This window comes from Balaenoptera acutorostrata, chromosome 2, assembly GCF_949987535.1.
Source record: "Balaenoptera acutorostrata chromosome 2, mBalAcu1.1, whole genome shotgun sequence".
NCBI classification, from domain to species: Eukaryota; Metazoa; Chordata; class Mammalia; order Artiodactyla; family Balaenopteridae; genus Balaenoptera; species Balaenoptera acutorostrata.
In genome coordinates this window covers 125,729,229-125,751,228 of record NC_080065.1, presented here as the reverse complement: position 1 = coordinate 125,751,228, position 22,000 = coordinate 125,729,229, and the positions used below count along the sequence as shown (strand labels likewise).

General features: G+C 35.1%; 1 protein-coding gene across 4 annotated transcripts in view; it reads right to left on the bottom strand.

Annotated features, from left to right (window-relative positions):
• ANKHD1 (ankyrin repeat and KH domain containing 1) overlaps nucleotides 1-22,000 on the bottom strand; it is a 115,979-nt gene that overhangs the window by 60,181 nt on the left and 33,798 nt on the right. For 3 of the 4 annotated variants that reach the window (XM_007194088.3, XM_007194089.3, XM_007194090.3), the window contains exons 7-10: nucleotides 20,466-20,560; nucleotides 8,504-8,741; nucleotides 8,085-8,276; nucleotides 3,421-3,530 (exon numbers count right to left, since the gene is read on the bottom strand). In XM_007194088.3, coding sequence (XP_007194150.1) covers nucleotides 3,421-3,530; nucleotides 8,085-8,276; nucleotides 8,504-8,741; nucleotides 20,466-20,560 — 635 coding nt within the window. The remainder of the gene's footprint in view (nucleotides 1-3,420; nucleotides 3,531-8,084; nucleotides 8,277-8,503; nucleotides 8,742-20,465; nucleotides 20,561-22,000) is intronic. The other variant, XM_007194091.3, reaches the window with a different exon arrangement.

Below are 22,000 nucleotides of genomic sequence, written 5' to 3'. Positions count from 1 at the left end.
TAATACAAACTTTCTTACGATGGGTTTACACCATATTATACCTGTAATCACACCAAATACTAAAAACTAATTTGGGCCCAATAAACAAAAGATGCTATGCAGAGAAAAAAGTACATAAAGGAATAATCTTTATTTCAATATATAATGATTCCCATTACAGTGGTAACAAGAGGTGCAACTATATGGAAGATATGGATTAGGTGATTTGTTCAAGGCTCTCTGCTTATTGAGTAGTTAAAATGATTTTGCATGTTAAATAGGAAGACTTTTCAAAAAAAACCTCTGGAATTAATGGACAATTTTTTATTTCATTTAATTTTTGATTTCCAAAAGGAACATTTTAAGTGGCTTATTTAAGAATACTAATCTAGTCCAAAGGTTTTTAATAATGGATTATTCAAATTTATGCAGTTATTACAAAGGTAGACAAGTTACATATCAATCCATAACCTTCTAAATATGATGGATATTCAGGGTTTTTTTTACTGGAAATATCAAATATTTTTTCATTTTAAATATTTTTAAAACAAGAAAAAATAAAATTTCAAATAACTAAGTTTCAAATGAGAACATGCACATATTTTGAGGATCTACCTGAAAATGCTCAAGTATACTAAGAGTTCTGGTTGTGGATTTTTAAAAAAGCGTTAAATAAGAAACTGTCTAGATTTCCTTTAAAACTAAGTTCTAAACTATACCTACTACACATGTAGAATGAAAAGCCTTAAAACCTCTCAGTTTCATCTCAGGAAACAATATAAGAAATCCAAATTGTTGTATTACATTTTTATAAAATTGTAATTAATATCCTAACTGATTCTACAGAATATTTTTAAAAATGAGAGACAACAACTTTTAAGCTCTTTAAAAAATATATAATAACAAAGCCTTAAATTGTGGCAAAAGTTAAGCTCTAAAAATCTAACAAAGCATGGCCCAGATTGTGTTTCAAAGGTTGACTTGTGTGTTCTTATTTAAAACCGAAGGTAAAAATAGTTCCCCCCAAAATGAAGGTTCTCAGCTAGCCCACGAAAACAAACAAACAAACAATTTAACTTAAAGAACTACCAAACCTAGACATCAAGAATACATCTATGGGATGCCAGAAATGGAATACATCTCCACTCCATGCAATGGGAGTGTAGTCTTCCAATTCCAAACCACTGGAGGAAATTACTACAGTCCTAAACAGATACTAGGAGGTGACAGAAAACAATGAAGGACAAGAAAGGTGCTACTGTCCTTTTAGGTCCAGCTAGCAAGAATTATCAGTCATTTTCTTCCTCAGGACTCAGGGACTGATCTGCCTGCTTTACTCACTTCTTGTTTTTGACTAGGTCTTTTGTTTCCCGCCTATGGCTTATAGTAAAGCCTGAAATTATTTATAGGTTTTAAATATCAAACTTACTATGCTTTTCTATACTTTCCACATTTTCTATAAAGAACAAGAATTGCTTTTACAATCAGGAAAATAACTAATATTAAAATTGAAATATCTCTCCACAGATAGCAAAAGCATAAAATAGGAATATATTTTTTAAAGTGAAAAATTAATATATGAAATAATTCAAAAGGAGAAAAAAAGAAAAAGTTATGCACATGAAATTATTAAATCTAGCAGTATTTACAACAGTGAAAAATAAAAAGCAAGTCAAAAGTTCAATAATAAGTGAATGATTATGGCTCATCAACTTGATGGAACATTATGCACAAGTTATAAATATAGAGAATATGTAGCAATATGGAAAAGATTATGACAGAATACACATTCTGGAAAATAGAAAACAACTGTACTATACTATGATTATAATTACATGTATATATGAATGCAAAGACGGTTTGCAAAAGAGAAAAACAGTTACGTCAGAATAATAGTATTACCTTTGTACTTAAGATAAATATTTATCTGAACCATTTTTTAATCTTATATTTTGAATGTAAAACAGTATGGTAAATTCAAATCTTTCAATCTGCTTATTTAATGAAATTCTTCTAAGGAATTTTAATCACAATTTACCTAATTCCAGAAGACCAGAAAAATAAAAAACTATTTTGTTTTCTATTTTTAAATGCCCTTTGTTTTAAAGGGCATTTAAAAATATTTCATAACAAATTTTTAACTCTGTCAAAAATCACTAAGGTTTTGCTATACTTTAAAGTGCATTTAACAGATAATTCCTCTTTTCCTATTTAATATTTTTAGAAGAACTAGCAAATTAGTCAAGAAAGTGACTTAGCTATGGAAAAATGGAAGAAGGAAGAATTTTGATAAGAATTCAGAGGATAAGAGTATTAAACTTTGCTTATATTATCTAAGCTTTTATGCTCTACCCTGTTTATTCCAAGTGATGAAATGCTTCAATTCTTAATTTTTAGATGACCCAAAGCAACTTTAAAAAAAGGAATGAGATAAAGAAAGAAGGCAGAAGATTAAGATCTACTTAACATATCCGTCATAATTTTCAAACGAAAAAAGTACACCTCTTAGAAATTCTAACTGGCAGATCCTAATTAATAAGAATGAATGCTAGTCTTATCACTACAATATTTATTAGTAGTAGAAATGATGATAAATAAATAGCATAATTACACTATACACTTATTATAGTCTAATTATTTTCCAACAATGTTCTCAGGTATTTTGGGGGGAATGTCTGTTATTGGAAATGGTTTAAAAGACAATACTTGCACAGTTTTTTCTAAATAACTGAAATTAATAAAGTTGATTCTCTACAGCATTTGTAACTATGCGTGTCTCACATAGATTTTTAATACATAAGGGAATTCTGGAAGAAACTCTAGAAAGCAGTTCAAAATACTCTCACAAAATAAAAATTAGTCAAAGCAAACATTTCAGCAAGAAGCATAAACCTTTAAGTGGGATATTATTTATAATTTCCCACAGTTGTAAGGATTATTACACATATGAACCTGCCATCTAATTTGAAACTTTGAAAAGCCAAAATAGAAGATATTAAAAGAACAGAAAAAGAATGAAATGCTGTAATAATGTTGTTAGGAAGATGACAGTAGCTTTATTTTAAATGTCTAACTAATTAGAAAAACAAAAGAAATCACTCAAAGTGATTTAACAGGTTATCCTATGCTACAAACATATCGTTGAATTTATATGTCTAATAAAGGAGAGTTAAAAAGGTTCAGGAATGTCAAATGGGACTGGGGTGAGAGGAAGAAAGAAACAAATGTTTTTACCTAGGAAAAGAAACAGTATGCCCTTTTAAAAACTATTTTCAAATACATTTAATAAATGCAACAACTAGAACAAGTAGCTAAACTTTTAAAAGTTATTTTATACAAAGCATGCAAACTATTGATCTTCTTTACTAGTGTTTTCTAAATGTTAAAAATAAAGGAGTATTAACATTCACACAAAAATATTTGAAATTAAAAATATCTTACTAAATCAGCCCCTGCTTGAAGTAAAACATCTGCAACATCCGTATGTCCATTTTCACAAGCGTAGGTTAAGGCTGTGTCTCCTGTTGCTGTTGTAGCATGAACGTTAGCACCTGACAAACAAAAAAATTACACATTTACTTTGTGAATTTTATAATTTGGTGAAACTCATAAACTCTAAACATGAAAATATCAGATTTTAAGAATCCTAATTTTCCTTTAAATGTTTTGGAAAAATGCTTTTAGCCACACAGAAAGGAACTACACCAAACGATTAAAAAATACAATAATCTGGACTTCTCTGGTGGCACAGTGGTTAAGAATCCGCCTGCCAATGCAGGGGACACGGGTTTGAGCCCTGGTCCGGGAAGATCCCACATGCCACAGAGCAACTAAGCCCATGAGCCACAACGACTGAGTCTGTGCTCCAGAGCCCACGACCCACAACTACTGAGCCGCGTGCTGCAACTACTGAAGTCCGCGTGCTTAGAGGCTGTGCTCTGCAACGAGAGAAGCTACCGCAATGGGAAGCCCGCGCACAACAACAAAGAGTAGCCCCTGCTCTACGCGACCAGAGAAAAACCCACGCACAGGAACGAAGACCCAACACAGCCAAAATAAATAAATAAATAAATTTATTTTAAAAATAATAATAATAATCTGCCTATACATCCCCAGTAAGATATACCCTAAGAAATAAAAGGGCTGCTAAAGCAAAAAATATCAGTTTTCAGAAATCATATTGATGGTAGTTTTGGTTTCTATTCTATGGATATTGAGGTAACAATCAAATGAGTAATCCTTTGGTGAGTGAAATTCGGGGTATGGCTGAGAGAAAACACAGATAAAAGATTGCTGAAGTTAAGTAAAACCGTATGGTTCTGAATTGGAAGTACTGACATGAATTCATGTTGTATTATTATCTGTAAGAAAAATATTTCCTCACTCCGACCAACTAAAAAGGCCTAGAGACAATGAAAGACCAAGCTGAAATAGCATCTCTAGCTAAGAAGTACCATATCCTACTAAATGAAATTAGGGCTTCTTAAAGAAATAATTGGTTCCAAGACTGGGGGAGAATCTGTATAAGATGGGCCTGAAACACCTAGCAATATCAAAAAGCAAGGAAACAGAGACTATAATGAGGTCACACCAAAAGGATTTAGGAGCTAAACTTACTGACCAAAGATAGTGAAATTGTCCCATCTTTCAGCAATTTTTACATCAAAAAGAATGAGGACTATGATAGAGTAAAAGCCATCATGTATGTTTAAATCTAGAAGTTCAAAATGATGTTCAAATCAAAAACAAAAAAACCACTTCATTGGTCACCAGTGAAGGATACTAGGGGTCCACCTCATTATTTGGGGTGATGGGGGGAGAGGAAAGGGGGAGAAAAATCAAACATTTATACTACTGTTCCTATATGATTTATACCTAAGAGTAACCAAATACTTGATGAAGGGAAGTTTCTCTTTACAGACATATTCCTGCTAATAAACAAGGAAGGAATAATAGAATTTAGAATATTACCACTTTGTAACCCCTAACGAATTAATGGATCTAAGCAATGATCATCAATATCTAATAATCAAAAAGAGAGACAATCGGACATTTACTACCTCCTGAAGAAAGTACACAAATACTACCTATGAAGTAGTCTTAAAAACAAAACAGAACAAAACAAACATACATCATACCTGAATTCAATCAAGTCTCTAGATCTAAGTACTACTTATAGGAAATCCAAGGGACAGAAAAACAAGTTAACTGAAATCGTGGAGGTGCAATTAGCAAAATCCATACTCTGGGAAGCCTAAAGGATAAACATTTCATGTCTTCAACCAAAACTTGCAAGGGAAAAAAGAAAAGAAAGATGATGAAGGGCCCATAAATTAAAGAGACTTAAGAGATGTATTGATCAAGAGTTACTGTATGAATCTTATTCGAATCCTAATTCAAAAAAGTCATTAAACGCACACATACACATTTATAAGACTATCAGGAAAATATGAAAACTGCTTGGATATTTAATGACACCAAGGAATTATTATTTTAAAAATTTAGGTAAGGGGGCTTCCCTGGTGGCGCAGTGGCTGAGAGTCTGCCTGCCAATGCAGGGGACACGGGTTCGAGCCCTGGTCTGGGAAGATCCCACATGCCACGGAGCAACTGGGCCCGTGAGCCACAACTACTGAGCCTGCGCGTCTGGAGCCTGTGCCCCGCAACGGGAGGGGCCGCGATAGTGAAAAGGCCCGCGCACCGCGATGAAGAGCGGCCCCCGCACCGCGATGAAGAGTGGCCCCCACTTGCCGCAACTAGAGAAAGCCCTCGCACGAAAACTAAGAGACCCAACACAGTCATAAATAAATAAATTAAATAAATAAATAAAGTATTAAAAACTATTAAAAAAAAAAAAATTTAGGTAAGAAAATGGTACTGTGGTTACTTTTTTAAAAGGCTGTCTTTTAGAGATACATACTGAAATATTTATTGATAATTTATAAAAACAAATTTATTTTCAAATTTTAAAAATTTAAATGTTAATTTTAAAATGTTTTTATAACTATGTGTGGAGACGGATATTAACTAGACTTATTCTGGTGGTGATTTCACAATATACACAAATATCAAATCATTATTTTGTACACCTGAAACTAATATAATGTTGTATGTCAATTATCTCTCAATAAAAAAAATTTAATGTTTAATTATTTTTAATAAATATTACATAAAAATAAGTGGGGGATATAGAGGGAGTATAGATGAAATGAGATTCTTAAAGCTGGGTGATGGGTTCTTAGGATTCATCATATTTTCTAAATGTTTGAAAAAAATGCCATAACAAAAGGTTTTTGAATTTTTTTAAAAAATTGTATAGGCAATGTATTAAAAGACCTGTTGGATTCTTCTTTAGCGCTACACTATAAGAAGAAATGCATGTAAATAAATCACACTCTAATCTGGAAAAAAATTGTTTTAGGTAGTGATCACATAAAAAGTGATTCTCAGGCCCCCGAGACAGTTCCAGAAACTACCTACTTCAAATTAGCAAAAGTAGCTAAATATGAGAATCAGTGGTGATGCAATAGAAAAAACAATGTCAGCAGTTCTAAGTTTGAATATTGGCCCTGTCACTTATTAGCTTGATTTGCTTATGTAACATGACTGTACATCAGTTTCTATAAGATGTGTGTAATATTTACTATACCAGTGGCCAGTGGTAATTAATAGAGTTAACACATGAGTTGAGCAGAATGTCTGGTGATTTCTTAGTTAACGTTATTTATTCCTTCTTTTAAAAGCCCCTTAACAATATCTTGACACTTAGAGGGATGTGGGGAGAATGAAGACTGATAAGCACCGGTAAAGAAAGACTCCTGAATGGGACACAGACAGTTACAGAAAATAATGAGGGAAAAATGACTGAATAATGCACATACATTTACTAACTACAGCAAATAATAGTATTTGAGTCAAGGAAGAGGTCAGCCTGTATGGCTGGTTTGTGCATTGGTTCAAAATCTAAATAATCATCCAAACCATTAATGATCTGGATTAAGAAATTATTGCAATAATAATTCAAAGGAATAATTGATGCTGGGCTATAATCAAATTAATATTAACAGTAAAGGATAAATAAAGTTTTGCTAAATATTTTATTTTCCTTTATGTATTAATTTCTTTATATGTCAAGTTTTAAACAACTTATTAGATATGGATAAAAAATTTTATACTATTTCTAAGGGATATATAAAGGTTTACATCTGGATCAATTTTTTCTGATATATCCTTAACTTGCTCTATATAAAACTACAAATATTCTATGTAAAAAAACTTACTTCTTACCACTGGTTAACAATATATAAAGCACAAATTATTTTAAAACTAAATACTTCTGGGACTTCCCTGGTGGTCCAGTGGTTAAGAATCCACCTTCCGCGGGGACGCGGGTTCGATCCCTGGTCGGGGAACTAAGATGCCACATGCCACGGGGCAACTAAGCCCACGTGCTCTAGAGCCTGTGTGCCACACTGGAGAGCCCATGTGCCGCAACTACTGGGCCCGCACGCTCTGGAGCCCACGCGCCACAACTAGAGAGAAGCCTGCATGCCGCAACGAAGAGCCCGCACCACAACAAAGATCCCTCACGCTGCAATGAAGATCCCGCATGCCACAACTAAGACCCAATGCAGCCAAATAAATAAATATTTAAAAACAAATAAACAAAAAAACCCAAAAAACTAAATACTTCTGCCAAAAAAAAGATTCCCACTTGTTCGTTCATTCTTTCTTATTTTTTTTGAGAAGTCAGAAATGTCAAGAAATGAACAGGCTTAAGGGTATCAAATTATAACCTCTATGTCATCCCCACCTCCTCTTATTAACAGACACTAGGAGGAACTAACTTCTCCCCTCAAAAGCCACAAACATTCAATGGAAAGAGGTCAACAGGAAGCCTTATAGTCACCAAGCAAACATTAATAACTCTAAGAAACCTTTTAAAAAAAATGACATTTTTGGAGATTTAAAAGCCTAAGAAGAGAGTTAAATTATGGAGCTGTCTTTCAACTTTTGTAGAAAGTTGAAAAAGTTATGGTTAATTGTTAAAGTTATGAAAGCAATATAAAAGTCTTTTTCTAAAAGGCGTTTTTAAAGCCACATACCGGCAGCCAGTAAATATTTAACCAACTCCAGGTGTCCCTCCTGAGAAGCCTCCATCAGAGGTGTGGAGCAGCCAAGTTCTATGTCAGCCCCTGCCTTAATCAGGAAGTCTGCAACTTCAGAAAATCCTCCACAGCAAGCCAACGTCAGAGCAGTTTCTTGGGTTTCTTCTGTCTGAGCATTTATATTTGCTCCTGAGGAAAGCATGAAAATAGATAAAACTAGTTACAAAAGACTTACAATAAAGTGTTCTGATTTGTGATAATTATCTTTTCTCTGCTTCTGGGGTTCTTTCCAGGGTGTTGATAATTTATTTTATCATCAATGCAAAAAATATCTTAGTTGTAGTAAACTTCAGGGATACTGACACAAAAAACCAAAGGAAATGGATTTTTTAATTAAAGAAGTAAAACTATTTTACCTTGTGCTAAGAGTAGTGCCACCATCTCTTCATGTCCTTCCCGAGCAGCTTCCATCAAGGGAGTGTATCCTTCATCATTAACTTCCTCAAGATTTGCGCCCCTTTCAATAAGTAGAGCTGCCAGTTCAACATGTCCTCCACAGGCAGCTAGCGTTAACGGAGACTCAAATGAATCTGCAGGCATATTCACTTGAGCACCACTATCCAAAAGCAAACGTGCCACCTCTACATGTCCATCCTGCAGATTTTCAGAAGTAAAACAAGAAGAAAGGAATTTTTGTTTTGTTTTGATATTTTTTAAGTGGGAGAAGAAAAGCAAGAGATTGAGGAAAGACAAGAGGAAAAAAAAGGAGAGGCAGCTTAGAGGCATATATATTACCATGACCATCTGAACAATTTTTGAAATCTGTCTTACCAAAAGTCCATTAAAATTATTTTACCTTACTTTTGAGCAAGCCCAAAATTTTCCACAAGAATCAGACTTGTGAGATACGGTTACAACTCCAAATAATTTTGAATTTCCACATTCTTTGAAGTTCAAAAAATTGTTAAATCTATAGTCAACAGTAACTCAAAATAAAATAATTACTGTTTATACTACAGCCAAGGTCAAATATAGCTATAGCCTCAAACTTAGGTGTCATGTTTAAGTGTAGAAACTGTGTTAGATCTATTTAAGAAAAAAAGATTTGGGGCTTCCCTGGTGGCACAGTGGTTGAGAATCTGCCTGCCAATGCAGGGGACACGGGTTCGAGCCCTGGTCTGGGAAGATCCCACATGCCGCGGAGCAACTAGGCCCGTGAGCCACAACTACTGAGCTTGCGCATCTGGAGCCTGTGCTCCACAACAAGAGAGGCCGCCATAGTGAGAGGCCCGCGCACCGCGATGAAGAGTGGCCCCTGCTCGCCGCAACTAGAGAAAGCCCTCGCACAGAAACGAAGACCCAACACAGCCAAAAATAAATTAATTAATTAATTAATAAAGTTCCTCTTTAAAAAAAAAAAAAAGAAAAGAAAAAAAGATTTGGCAAAAAATAACAACAAATTCTGTGAAGTCATTACCACTTGGGATTATGTCACCAAGGTAAATCCCTGTGGACTGATACTACCCTATATTTTTTCTCATCACTAACTTGTAATGAGGCAAAGAATTTTACAAAGATGTAAAAGTAAGTCGTATTCACTAGTAAATAATTTTACCATGAGCCCATGTGCATAGACAGTAAGGCAATTAACAATAAAATATTCTCATAGAGCGTATCCATTCTATCCCTCTATCATCATACATACATTTCTTTAGTTTCAAATTCTCTGCTTCAAAATTTTATGTAACTCCTTAACTCCTGTTGTGCATATAAAGACAAATGGTATTGTTCTTTATTTCAAAAATGACCCAAATATTGCTAATGAAAAGTAAAGACTGAGTACAAAAATAAGGTTCTATATGGTTGGGCAATTCTTTTACTAAAGAATTAATTAAAGAAACCTTAATTAAATATTAGGTTTCAGTATCCATCTAGAGTTTCATTATACTTAACTAAATGACTAACTTAGCTGTAACCACTTCTGACATGATGTCAAAAACAAATGACTTCACATTAAAATTTTAGTTTTACTAATACTTCAAATATATGTAAGATAAAATATATCTTAACCAAATTCCTGTATTGAGTTACTTGGTGTTTGATATACAAATCTAATTGAAAAGAAAATAAGGGTTTATGAATGCCCACAGATCAGGGAACTATTATTGCGCCCAGCTTCTCTAGGCTCCCAAGAAACTGTTTTGCTTGAATTTACTTTAATTTTTGAAGAGTCTTTATATATACTCTGCTAACATATCTTGAGTACAGACCTTAGAGAGGAATTGTACTAAGCACTTTTTTTATGTTAATGAACAATATTATTTCTAAAAAAGGAAAAAAGAATAACAAAATAAGAAATTAAAAAAGAATAATCTACTCTTAAAGGCCTAATATCATTATTAGAATTTTTTTTTAATTCTAAGACTTTAGTCTTAGCCTTTGAGCAGTAGCTGGGATTGGACTTACTCTCTATCATAAACAACTATAAAAACTGAGGAAAAAAGAAAACAACTGGAGGCACTGGACAGCAACCAAGCTAGGGCTAGGGTTATGATAACTTAAAGAAGGGAGCATCTGAGATGTTCCCTTTTTTTTTTTTTTTATAAAATATATTTTTATTTTTTAACATCTTTATTGGAGTATAATTGCTTTACAATGGTGCACCAGTTTCTGCTTTATAACAAAGTGAATCAGCTATACATATACATATATCCCCATATCTCCTCCCTCTTGCATCTCACTCCCACCCTCCCTATCCCACCCCTCTATGTGGTCACAAAGCACTGAGCTGATCTCCCTGTACTATGCGGCTGCTTCCCACTAGCTATCTATTTTACATTTGGTAGTATATATAAGTCCATGACACTCTCTCACTTCGTCCCAGCTTACCCTTCCCCCTCCCCGTGTCCTCAAGTCCATTCTCTACGTCTGCATCTTTATTCCTGTCCTGCCCTTAGGTTCTTCAGAACATTTTTTTTTTTAGATTCCATATATATGTGTTAGCATATGGTATTTGTTTTTCTCTTTCTGACTTACTTCACTCTGTATGACAGACTCTAGGTACATCCACCTCACTACAAATAACTCAATTTTGTTTCTTTTTATGGCTGAGTAATATTCCATTGTATATATGTGCCACATCTTCTTTATCTGTTCATCTGTCAATGGACACTTAGGTTGCTTCCATGTCCTAGCTATTGTAAATAGAGCTGCAATGAACATTGTGGTACATGATTCTTTTTGAATTATGGTTTTCTCGGGGTATATGCCCAGTAGTAGGATTGCTGGGTCATATGGTAGTTCTATTTTTAGTTTTTTAAGGAACCTCCATACTGTTCTCCATAGTGGCTGTATCAATTTACATTCCCACCAACAGTGCAAGAGGGTTCCCTTTTCTCCACACCCTCTCCACCATTTATTGTTTGTAGATTTTTTGATGATGGCCATTCTGACTGGTGTGAGGTGATACCTCATTGTAGTTTTGATTTGCATTTCTCTAATGATTAGTGATGTTGAGCATCCTTTCATGTGTTTGTTGGCAATCTGTATATCTTCTTTGGAGAAATGTCTATTTAGGCCTTCTGCCCATTTTTGGATTGGGTTGTTTGTTTTTTTGATATTGAGCTGCATGAGCTGATTGTAAATTTTGGAGATTAATCCTTTGTCAGTTGCTTCATTTGCAAATATTTTCTCCCATTCTGAGGGTTGTCTTTTTGTCTTGTTTATGGTTTCCTTTGCTGTGCAAAAGCTTTTAAGTTTCATTAGGTCCCATTTGTTTATTTTTATTTCCATTTCTCTAGGAGGTGGGTCTAAAAGGATCTTTCTGTGATTTATGTCATAGAATGTTCTGCCTATGTTTTCCTCTAAGAGTTTGATAGTGTCTGGCCTTACATTTAGGTCTTTAATCCATTTTGAGTTTATTTTTGTGTATGGTGTTAGGAAGTGTTCTAATTTCATTCTTTTACATGTAGCTGTCCAGTTTTCCCAGCAACACTTATTGAAGAGGCTGTCTTTTCTCCATTGTATATTCTTGCTTCCTTTATCAAAGATAAGGTGACGATATGTGTGTGGGTTTATCTCTGGGCTTTCTATCCTGTTCCATTGATCTATATTTCTGTTTTTGAGCCAGTAGCATACTGTCTTGATTACTGTAGCTTTGTAGTATAGTCTGAAGTCAGGGAGCCTGATTCCTCCATCCATTTTTCTTTCTCAGGATTGCTTTGGCTATTCGGGGTCTTCTGTGTTTCCATACAAATTGTGCAATTTTTTGTTCTAGTTCTGTGAAAGATGCCAGTGGTAGTTTGATAGGGATTGCATTGAATCTGTAGATTGCTTTGGGTAGTAGAGTCATTTTCACAATGTTGATTCTTCCAATCCAAGAACATGGTATATCTCTCCATCTGTTTGTATCATCTTTAATTTCTTTCATCAGTGTCTTATAGTTTTCTGCATACAGGTCTTTTGTCTCCTTAGGTAGGTTTATTCCTAGGTATTTTATTCTTTTTGTTGCAATGGCAAATGGGAGTGTTTCCTTAAATTCTCTTTCAGATTTTTCATCATTAGTGTATAGGAATGCAAGAGAGATTTTTGTGCATTAATTTTGTATCCTGTTACTTTACCAAATTCATTGATTAGCTCTAGTAGTTTTCTGGTAGCATCTTTAGGATTCTCTATGTATAGTATCATGTCATCTGCAAACAGTGACAGCTTTACTTCTTTTCCGATTTGGATTCATTTCTTTTTCTTCTCTGATTGCTGTGGCTAAAACTTCCAAAACTATGTTGACTAATAGTGGTCAGAGTGGGCAACCTTGTCTTGTTCCTGATCTTAGTGAAAATGGTTTCAGTTTTTCACCATTGAGAATGATGTTGGCTGTGGGTTTGTCATATATGGCCTTTATTATGTTGAGGTAAGTTCCCTCTATGCCTACTTTCTGGAGGGTTTTTATCATAAGTGGGTGTTGAATTTTGTCAAAAGCTTTTTCTGCATCTATTGAGATGATCATATGGTTTTTATCCTTCAATTTGTTAATATGGTGTATCACATTGATTGATTTGCATACGTTGAAGAATCCTTGCATCCCTGGGATAAACCCCACTTCATCATGGTGTAGGATCCTTTTAATGTGCTGTTGGATTCTGTTTGCTAGTATTTTGTTGAGGATTTTTGCATCTATGTTCATCAGCGATATTGGCGTATAGTTTTCTTTCTTTGTGACATCTTTGTCTGGTTTTGGTATCAGGGTGATGGTGGTCTTGTAGAATGAGTTTGGGAGTATTCCTCCCTCTGCTATATTTTGGAAGAGTTTGAGAAAGATAGGTATTAGCTCTTCTCAAAATGTTTGATAGAATTCACCTGTGAAGCCATCTGGTCCTGGGCTTTTGTTTGTTGGAAGATTTTTAAGCACAGTCTCAATTTCAGTGCTTGTGATTGGTCTGTTTATATTTTCTATTTCTTCCTGGTTCAGTCTCAGTAGGCTGTACTTTTCTAAGAATGTGTCCATTTCTTCCAGGTTGTCTATTTTATTGGCATATAGTTGCTTGTAGTAATCTCTCATGATCCTTTGTATTTCTGCAGTGTCAGTTGTTACTTCTCCTTTTTCATTTCTAATTCTGTTGATTTGAGTCTTCTCCCTTTTTTTCTTGATGAGTTTGGCTAAGGGTTTATCAATTTTGTTTATCTTCTCAAAGAACCAGCTTTTAGTTTTATTGATCTTTGCTATTGTTTCCTTCATTTCTGATCTGATTTTTATGATTTCTTTCCTTCTGCTAACTTTGGGGTTTTTTTGTTCTTCTTTCTCTAACTGCTTTAGATGTAAGTTTAGGTTGTTTATTTGAGATGTTTCTTGTTTCTTGAGGTAGGATTGTATTGCTATAAACTTCCCTCTTAGAACTGCTTTTGCTGCATCCCATAGGTTTTGGGTCGTCGTGTTTTCATTGTCATTTGTTTCTAGGTATTTTTTCGATTTCCTCTTTGATTTCTTCAGTGATCTCTTGGTTATTAACAAGTGTATTGTTTAGCCTCCATTCACTCTAACTTTTTCTCTTTGGGCATCTTCCAAACCATGGCCCAAGGAAATATATCCTAAACGAAGAGTGAACATCTTTAAGACCAAAGAGTAAGGACCTAGGAGTAAAAGTGATGCTGAATTAAGCCTCAATAAGATCAGGGTGATTCACTGGTAATTTAACTGCCTGCTAGAACAGAATTTAACAGTCTTAAAAGGAATACAGGATAATCCAGGGCCTTGAAAAGGTATCATCCACCATACGGATTCCAAAAAAAAATTACTAGGCATATTAAGAGGCAAGAAAAAGTAACTGATCATCAAGATATAAAATAATAAAAGCTGACCCATAAGTGAATCAAATATAGTAGTTAGAAGAAAAGAACTTCAAAATAACTACTAGATATATCCAAAAAAATAGAGGGAAAAAATTGAGAAAATGGATGAGGAAAAAAAAAAAAAAAGGGGCATGTACCAAAACAACAGAGCTCCAAAATGTGGGGGAAAAGTGAAGCAACTAGAAGAAGAAATAGACAAATCCACAAGCATAGTTGGAGATTTCAACACCCCCTCTCAACAACTGTTAGAACAACTGGACAGAAATTCAGAAAGGATGTAGAAGAACTCCACCATCTGTCAACAGGTCTTAATAAAACACTCCACTGACCAAAAGCAGAATATTCATTCTTTTCAAATGCCCATGGAATATATATGCACATCCTGACTATAAAACAAACCTCAAGAATTTTTTTTATGGTGTTTACTTTCTTTTTTTATTGGAGTGTAACTGCTTTACAACGTTGTGTTAGTTTCTGCTGTACAATGAAGTGAATCAGCTATATGTATACATATATCCCCGCCCTCTTAGACCTCCCTACCACCCTACCCCCCATCCCACCCATCTAGGTCGTCACAGAGCACTGAGCTGAGCTTCCTGTGCTCTATAGCATGTTCCCGCTAGCTATCTATTTTACTCATGGTAATCAAACCTCAAGAATTAAAGAACTCAAATCATACAGAGTGTGTTCTCTGATCAGAATGTAATCAAAGTAGAAATCATTAACAGACAACAGGAAAATTTTGAAACATTCAAACGTTTAAAATTAAACAATGCATTGAAAGAGAATAACATATACTCCAATAAAAATTAATTTTTAAAAAGCAGACACTTCCCTGGTGGTGCGGTGGTTGGGAATCCCCCTGCAGGGGACACAGGTTTGAGCCCTGGTCCGGGAGGATCCCACATGCCACAGAGCAACTAAGCCTATGCACCTCAACTACCTAGCCTGTGCTCTAAAGCCCACGAGCCAAAACTGCTGAGGCCGGCGCGCCTAGAGCTCTGCTCTGCAACAAGAGAAGCCACTGCAATGAGAAGCCCTAGCACCGCAACGAAGAGTAGCCCCGACTCACCCTGCAACCAGAGATAGCCCGTATGCAGCAACAAAGACCCCAACATAGCCAAAAAGAAATAAATGAATAAATTTAAAAAAAAAAAAGAAAAGAAAGAGAATAAGAGAATAACCATCCAATCAGCCCACAGAATCATAAAAAATAATGAATGGCCCTTGTATTAAGCCACTATGTTTTGAGTGATTTGTTATGCAGTAATATACAATTGGAAGGAACACAGGCAAAAATGTGCTTTACTTAATCACATCTCAAAAAACATTTGTACTTCCAGGTAATTTTCTTGTCATTAAACCTGTCTTAAAAACTCAGATTGCTCTGATTTCTTTGAATTTGATGTATGCTTCGTAGATATACATATATCTATGATATCTAAGTGCTTACAGATGTAGAAGAAAAATGGTTCCTGAACTGATCTATGACCAAATATGTTGGATACGTTTTTGGAATCCAGCACTGTTTTATCAACAAAAGAATATATTTGCTAAGTAATATCCTTTGAAACATGTTTATTTTGAAAATTTGTGCTGTCAACAGAAAATTTACATTAAATAGATTTTGCAACTGTTAGTAAAAAATTATTGGCATATGTAAAATATTTCATGTTTAGTGTCAAAATTTTTTCTATTATTTTTCTAACGAATATTCTTATTTTTAAAATTTGGTTTAAATAAGAGTCAGGGTAATGTTAGTGGCAAAAACACTCAGCTGAGGAAAGAAGACCTAGACTTAGAAAGGGCTACCACATACTGTTGCACAACCTACACAATTGATTGTGGTGTGCCCAGGACTCCAACATCTGCTATCTAACTATCTAACTGCATGATTTGGGACAAGATTACCCAATTTCTTTGTTTCTCAGTTCTTTCAGTTATGAAATAAAGAGACTGACTTAAGGTTCTAACCTAAAGATTTTATGTTAACAGCATTAAAGGTAATAAGTGCTTGCATGATAAATCTAATTCTAGGTTATCCTGGAAAGAAGCAAATAAATGCATTCTACGTTATCCATAGATTATATTAGTCAATTTGCTTTATAAGGTTTTAATATGAAGCTACAAAAACTTTAGAAAGATGTCTGTTATCTCCAAAACTAGAGTTTTATCAGTAATAACTCTAAAGCCAAATACATTACTTAAGGGTTACATGTTACTGTCCTTTTCCAAAAACATACCTAATCATAATTGTATTAAATCTAGAATCAGGTTAAGAAATCATACAAACCAGAAACCAATTAAAGAAAGAAAAAAAAAAAGAACAAACTAAACCAAAACTAGCAGAAGGGGGCTTCCCTGGTGGTGCAGTGGTTGAGAATCTGCCTGCCGATGCAGGGGACACGGGTTCGAGCCCTGGTCTGGGAAGATCCCACATGCCGCGGAGCAGCTGGGCCCGTGAGCCACAACTACTGAGCCTGCGCGTCTGGAGCCTGTGCCCCGCAACGGGAGGGGCCGCGATAGTGAAAGGCCCGCGCACCGCGATGAAGAGCGGCCCCCGCACCGCGATGAAGAGTGGCCCCCACTTGCCGCAACTAGAGAAAGCCCTCACACGAAAGAAATTAAAAAAAAAAAAAAAACTAGCAGAAGGAAGGAAATAATAAAGATTAGTGCAGAGATAAACAAAATAAAGAATAAGAAACAAGAGAGAAAAATCAATGAAACCAAAAACTCGTTCTTTAAAAAGATCAACAAAATCAACAAAGCTAGAATAACTAAGAAAAAGAGACTCTAATTACTAAAATCAGAAATGAAAGAGGGGATATTACTACCGATAGTATAGAACTAGAAAGGATTATAAAAGAGTACTATGAACAACTATATACTGACAAATTGAATAACCTTGAAGAAATGGACAAATTCCTAGAAACACAAAACCTACCAAGGCTACATCACAAACAAGTAAAAAATGTAAATAGACATATATCTAATAAGGAGAGTGAATCAATAATAAAAAGTCTCCCAACAAAGAAAACCCCTGGACCTGATAGCTTCACTGGGAAATTCTACTAAACACTTAAGGAAGAATTAGCACCAATCCTTCTCAAATTTTTCCCCCCAAAATTAAAGAGGAGGTAAGACTTAAACTCACGTTAAAAGGATTATACACCATGACCAAGTGGGATTTACTCCTGGCGTTCAAGGATGGATCAACATATGAAAACTGATTGATGTAATATACCATATTAACAGAATAAGGGAAAAAAACCACATGATCAGGACTTCCCTGGTGGTCCAGTGGTTAAGAATCCACCTTCCAATGCAGAGGATGCAGGTTTGATCCCTGGTCAGGGACCTAAGATCCCACATGCTGCAGGGCAACTAAGCCCATGCACCACGACTACTGAGCCCGCACAACTAGACAGAAGACCGCACACCACAGCAAAGAGCCCACTTGCTGCAACTAAGACCCGACTCAGCCAAATAAATTAATTAATTAATTTTTTAAAATTGTAAAAGTTCCATTTGAAAAAAACTACTGAGCCCGTGTGCCACAGCTACTGAAGCCCGTGTGCCTAGAGCCCGTGCTCTGCAACAAGAGAAGCCACCGCAATGAGAAGCCCACGCACCACAATGAAGAGTAGCCCCCGCTCACCGCAACTAGAGAAAGCCTCTGCACAGCAACGAGACCCAACACAGCCCCCCCTGCCAAAAAAAACATGTCAGTACTACCCAAAGCAATCTACAGATTCAATGTAATCTCTATAAAAAGCCCAATGGAGTTTTTTGCCGAAATAGAAAGGACCATCTTAAAATTCATATGCAATTTAAAGGAACCCTGAATAGCCAAAACAATCTTGAAAAAGAAAAATAAAGCTGGAGGACTCACACTTCCTGATGTCAAAACTTATACAAAGCTACAATAATCACAACTTTGTCGTTCTGGCTTAAAGACAAACATACAGACCAATGGAACAGAATAGAGCCCAGAAATAAACCTGGGTCAAATGATTGGTGAGATGATTTTTGGCAAGTGTCAAGATGATTCAAATGGGAAGTCAGTCTTTCCAACACTGATGCTGGCAAAACTGGATATCCAAATGCAAAAGAATGAAATTTAACCCTTACCTAACATCATATACAAAAATTAACTCAAAATGGATCAAAGACCTAAATATAAGAGCTAAAACTATAAAACTCTTAGAAGAAAACACAGGACTAACGCTTCATGATATTGGATTTGGCAATGATTTCTTGGATATGACATCAAAGGCACAGGCAACAACAACAACAAAAATAGATAAATTGAACTTAAATTAAAAACTTTTGAATAAGAAAAACAAAAACAAAAAAAAAAGAAAAACAAAAACAACAAACAACTTTGTGCATAAACGGGCACACTATCAACAGAGTAAAAGGGCAACCCACAGAATGGGAGAAAATATTTATCATATATCTGATAAGGGATTAATATCCAGAATATATAAAGAACTCCTAAAACTCATCAACAAAAAACAGGCTAATTAAAAAATGGGTAAATGATTTGAATAGACATTTCTGCAGAAGATATACAAATGGCCAATAAGCACATGAAAAGATGCTCAATATCACTAATCATTAGGGAAATGCAAATCAAAACTACAGTGAGGAAAATGAAAATCAAAACTATAAACATCAGGATGATTACTATCAGAAAAAAAAAAAAAAAAGGAGACTTCCCTGGTGGCACAGTGGATAAGAATCCGTCTGCCAATGCAGGGGACACGGGTTTGAGCCCTGGTCTGGGAAGATCCCACATGCTGCGGAGCAACTAAGCCCATGCACCACAACTACAGAGCCTGCGCTCTAGAGCCCGCAAGCCACAACTACTGAGTCCGTGTGCCACAACTACTGAAGCCCATGTGCCTAGAGCCTGTGCTCTGCAACAAGAGAAGCCACCGCAATGAGAAGCCTGTGCACCACAATGAAGAGTAGCCCCTGCTCAGCTGAACTAGAGAAAGCCCACATACAGCAACAAAGACCCATCGCAGCCAAAAAAAGAAAAATTAAAAAAAAAAAAAAAGAAAAAACACCCAGAAAATAACAAGTGTTGGTGAGGATGTGGAGAAAATGGAACCCTTGTACATTACTGGTGGGAACATAAAATGGTACAACTGCAGTGGAAAACAGTATGGTGGTGGTTCCTCAAAACATTAAAAATAGAATTACCATATGATCAAGCCATCTCGCTTCTGGGTATATATCCAAAAGAACTGAAAACAGGACTCAAACAGATATTTGTACACCCATGTTCACAGCAGCATTATTCACAATAGCTAAAGCATGGAGGCGATGGAAGTGTCCATCAGTGGTTAAATGGATAAGCAAAATGTGGTACATACAATAAAATATTATGTAGCCTTAAAAAACAAAGGAAATTCTGACATATGCTACAACACGGATGAACCTGAGGACATCATGCTAACTGAAATGAGTCAGTCACAAAAAGACAAATATTGTATGATTCCACTTATATGAGGCACTTAATGTAGTCAAAATGATAAAGATAGAAAGTGGAATGGTGATCATCAGGATAGGAAGAAGTGGGGAATGGAAAGTTGCTGTTTAATGGATATAGTTTCAGTTTTATAAAGATGAAAAGAGTTCCGAAAATGGATGGTAGTGATGGTTGCACAACATTATGAATATACTTAATATCTCTCAAAAATAGTTAACACGGTTAATTTTATGATATGTGTATTTTACCATAATGAAAAAACTGGGAAGAAAATAAAAGTACATCAGTGTGTTGAAAATGACATAGCCAAGCCTGCCTTTTGTATGATTTCCTACATTAACAGATTTACCATCAAAAGATAAACAAAACATCATACACTTCCCCTTCCCTCTCTGATAATGTACAAAATATTCAAGATCTTTACCATCTCATAATAATGATTTTTCCAAAAGAATAAAAATAATTTTCAAAGGCTAAAACACATATGACCCTTTTTTCCCATAAAATCTCATGTGAGTGCAACTTAAAATTACCATGCAAGCCTCCATTAAGGCAGTGTGCATCTCATCTGTTTTGTGCTCTTGATCTGCACCAGCATCAAGCAGAAAGCGAACCATATCCAAATGGCCTTTAAAAAAAAAGAACACAAATTTTAAAACTATATTTCTCAAGAACTATCGATTTAATATATAAGTATTAAAATAGGGAATCTTTTTCTTTCAGGTGTCTATACAAAAATTTACAAGAGAACTTATTTTGCGTTCAATAAAGAAATCAATGACAATTTTACAAAGCCAATCCAAAATAATAAGCAGGCTCTCGTCAAGGTCTTATCTAGGTTTTAAAGATTGAATTAGTCCAAAGCACATTAATTCAAGTAAAGCAATAAAGTAATAATACGTATTCTTTGATTTACTCTGTATAAAATATAAATCAAAACACTGAAATCAAATAGAATGCCAGGTAAAGTATGTTTGGATCATATTTTTCAGAAAAAGAGCTTTAAAATAATAACCATAAACTCACTGTGGCAATGAGCAGGCAGAGAAAACTCCATTCAAAGTAATTTCAACCCTCTTGATACATTTAGTATATAAAAAGCCTTATAACAGTCGACAAAAAAAAGACAAACACTCCAGTAGAAAAATGGATGAAGGACATGAAATGGTAATTCAAAAAAAGAAGTGAAAATGAATATTAAACTGATGAAAAAATATTAAACCTTCCTACTAAAAAACTGCAAATTAAAATAAGACACCATTTTTTACTATCAAAATGGCAAATATTAAAAAGAATGATAATACCCAGTGTTGGTGAGGGTGTAGGGTGGGGTAAAGGGCACTCTCAAACACTGCTGGTGGGAGTGTAAATTGGTTCAACCTTTCTAGAAGGCAATTTGGCAATATGTATCAAAAGCCTTAAAAATGTCCATACCCTTTGACCCAGCAATTCCACTTCCAGGAATTTATCCTAAGGAAATAACCAGAGATTAGGCAAAGATGTCTGCACAAGGATGTTATCACAGTGTTTTTAATAATAGTGAAAAACTGGGAACAATTCAAGTGTCCAACAATAGGCAATTATGGTGCATCCATTTGATGTATTTGGCAGAGATTGCTAGTTTCCTACCCAATATACATTCTCTTATTTTTCCTTAATAACAGAACTCCCGATTTCATCTCAGTGGCAACATTCCTGACTAAAAGACTACATTTTCCAGCCTCCCTTGCTGCTATGTGTAGCCAATGAGATGTAAAAGGGACTTATAAGGCAGAACTTCTAGGAAGACTCCTTAAAGGTAGCTTACTAAGTTGGAAGGCATTCCTCACTTTGCCCTTACCCTCTTCATCCTTCCTAGAATATGGATTGCTGGAGCCCTAGCTACCATCTTTGATTATAGGTAGTAGGTAACCTTGAGAATAGAAACCACATACTAAGATGGTGGAGCAGAAAAACAGAATGCTGAGATCTTGATAACAATGGAACTGCCTTATTAGCTCTAGATAGCCTATGCTTGGAATTGTTTTATTTATTTTTTTAATCTTTTTTATTTTTTATTTTTTTAGAC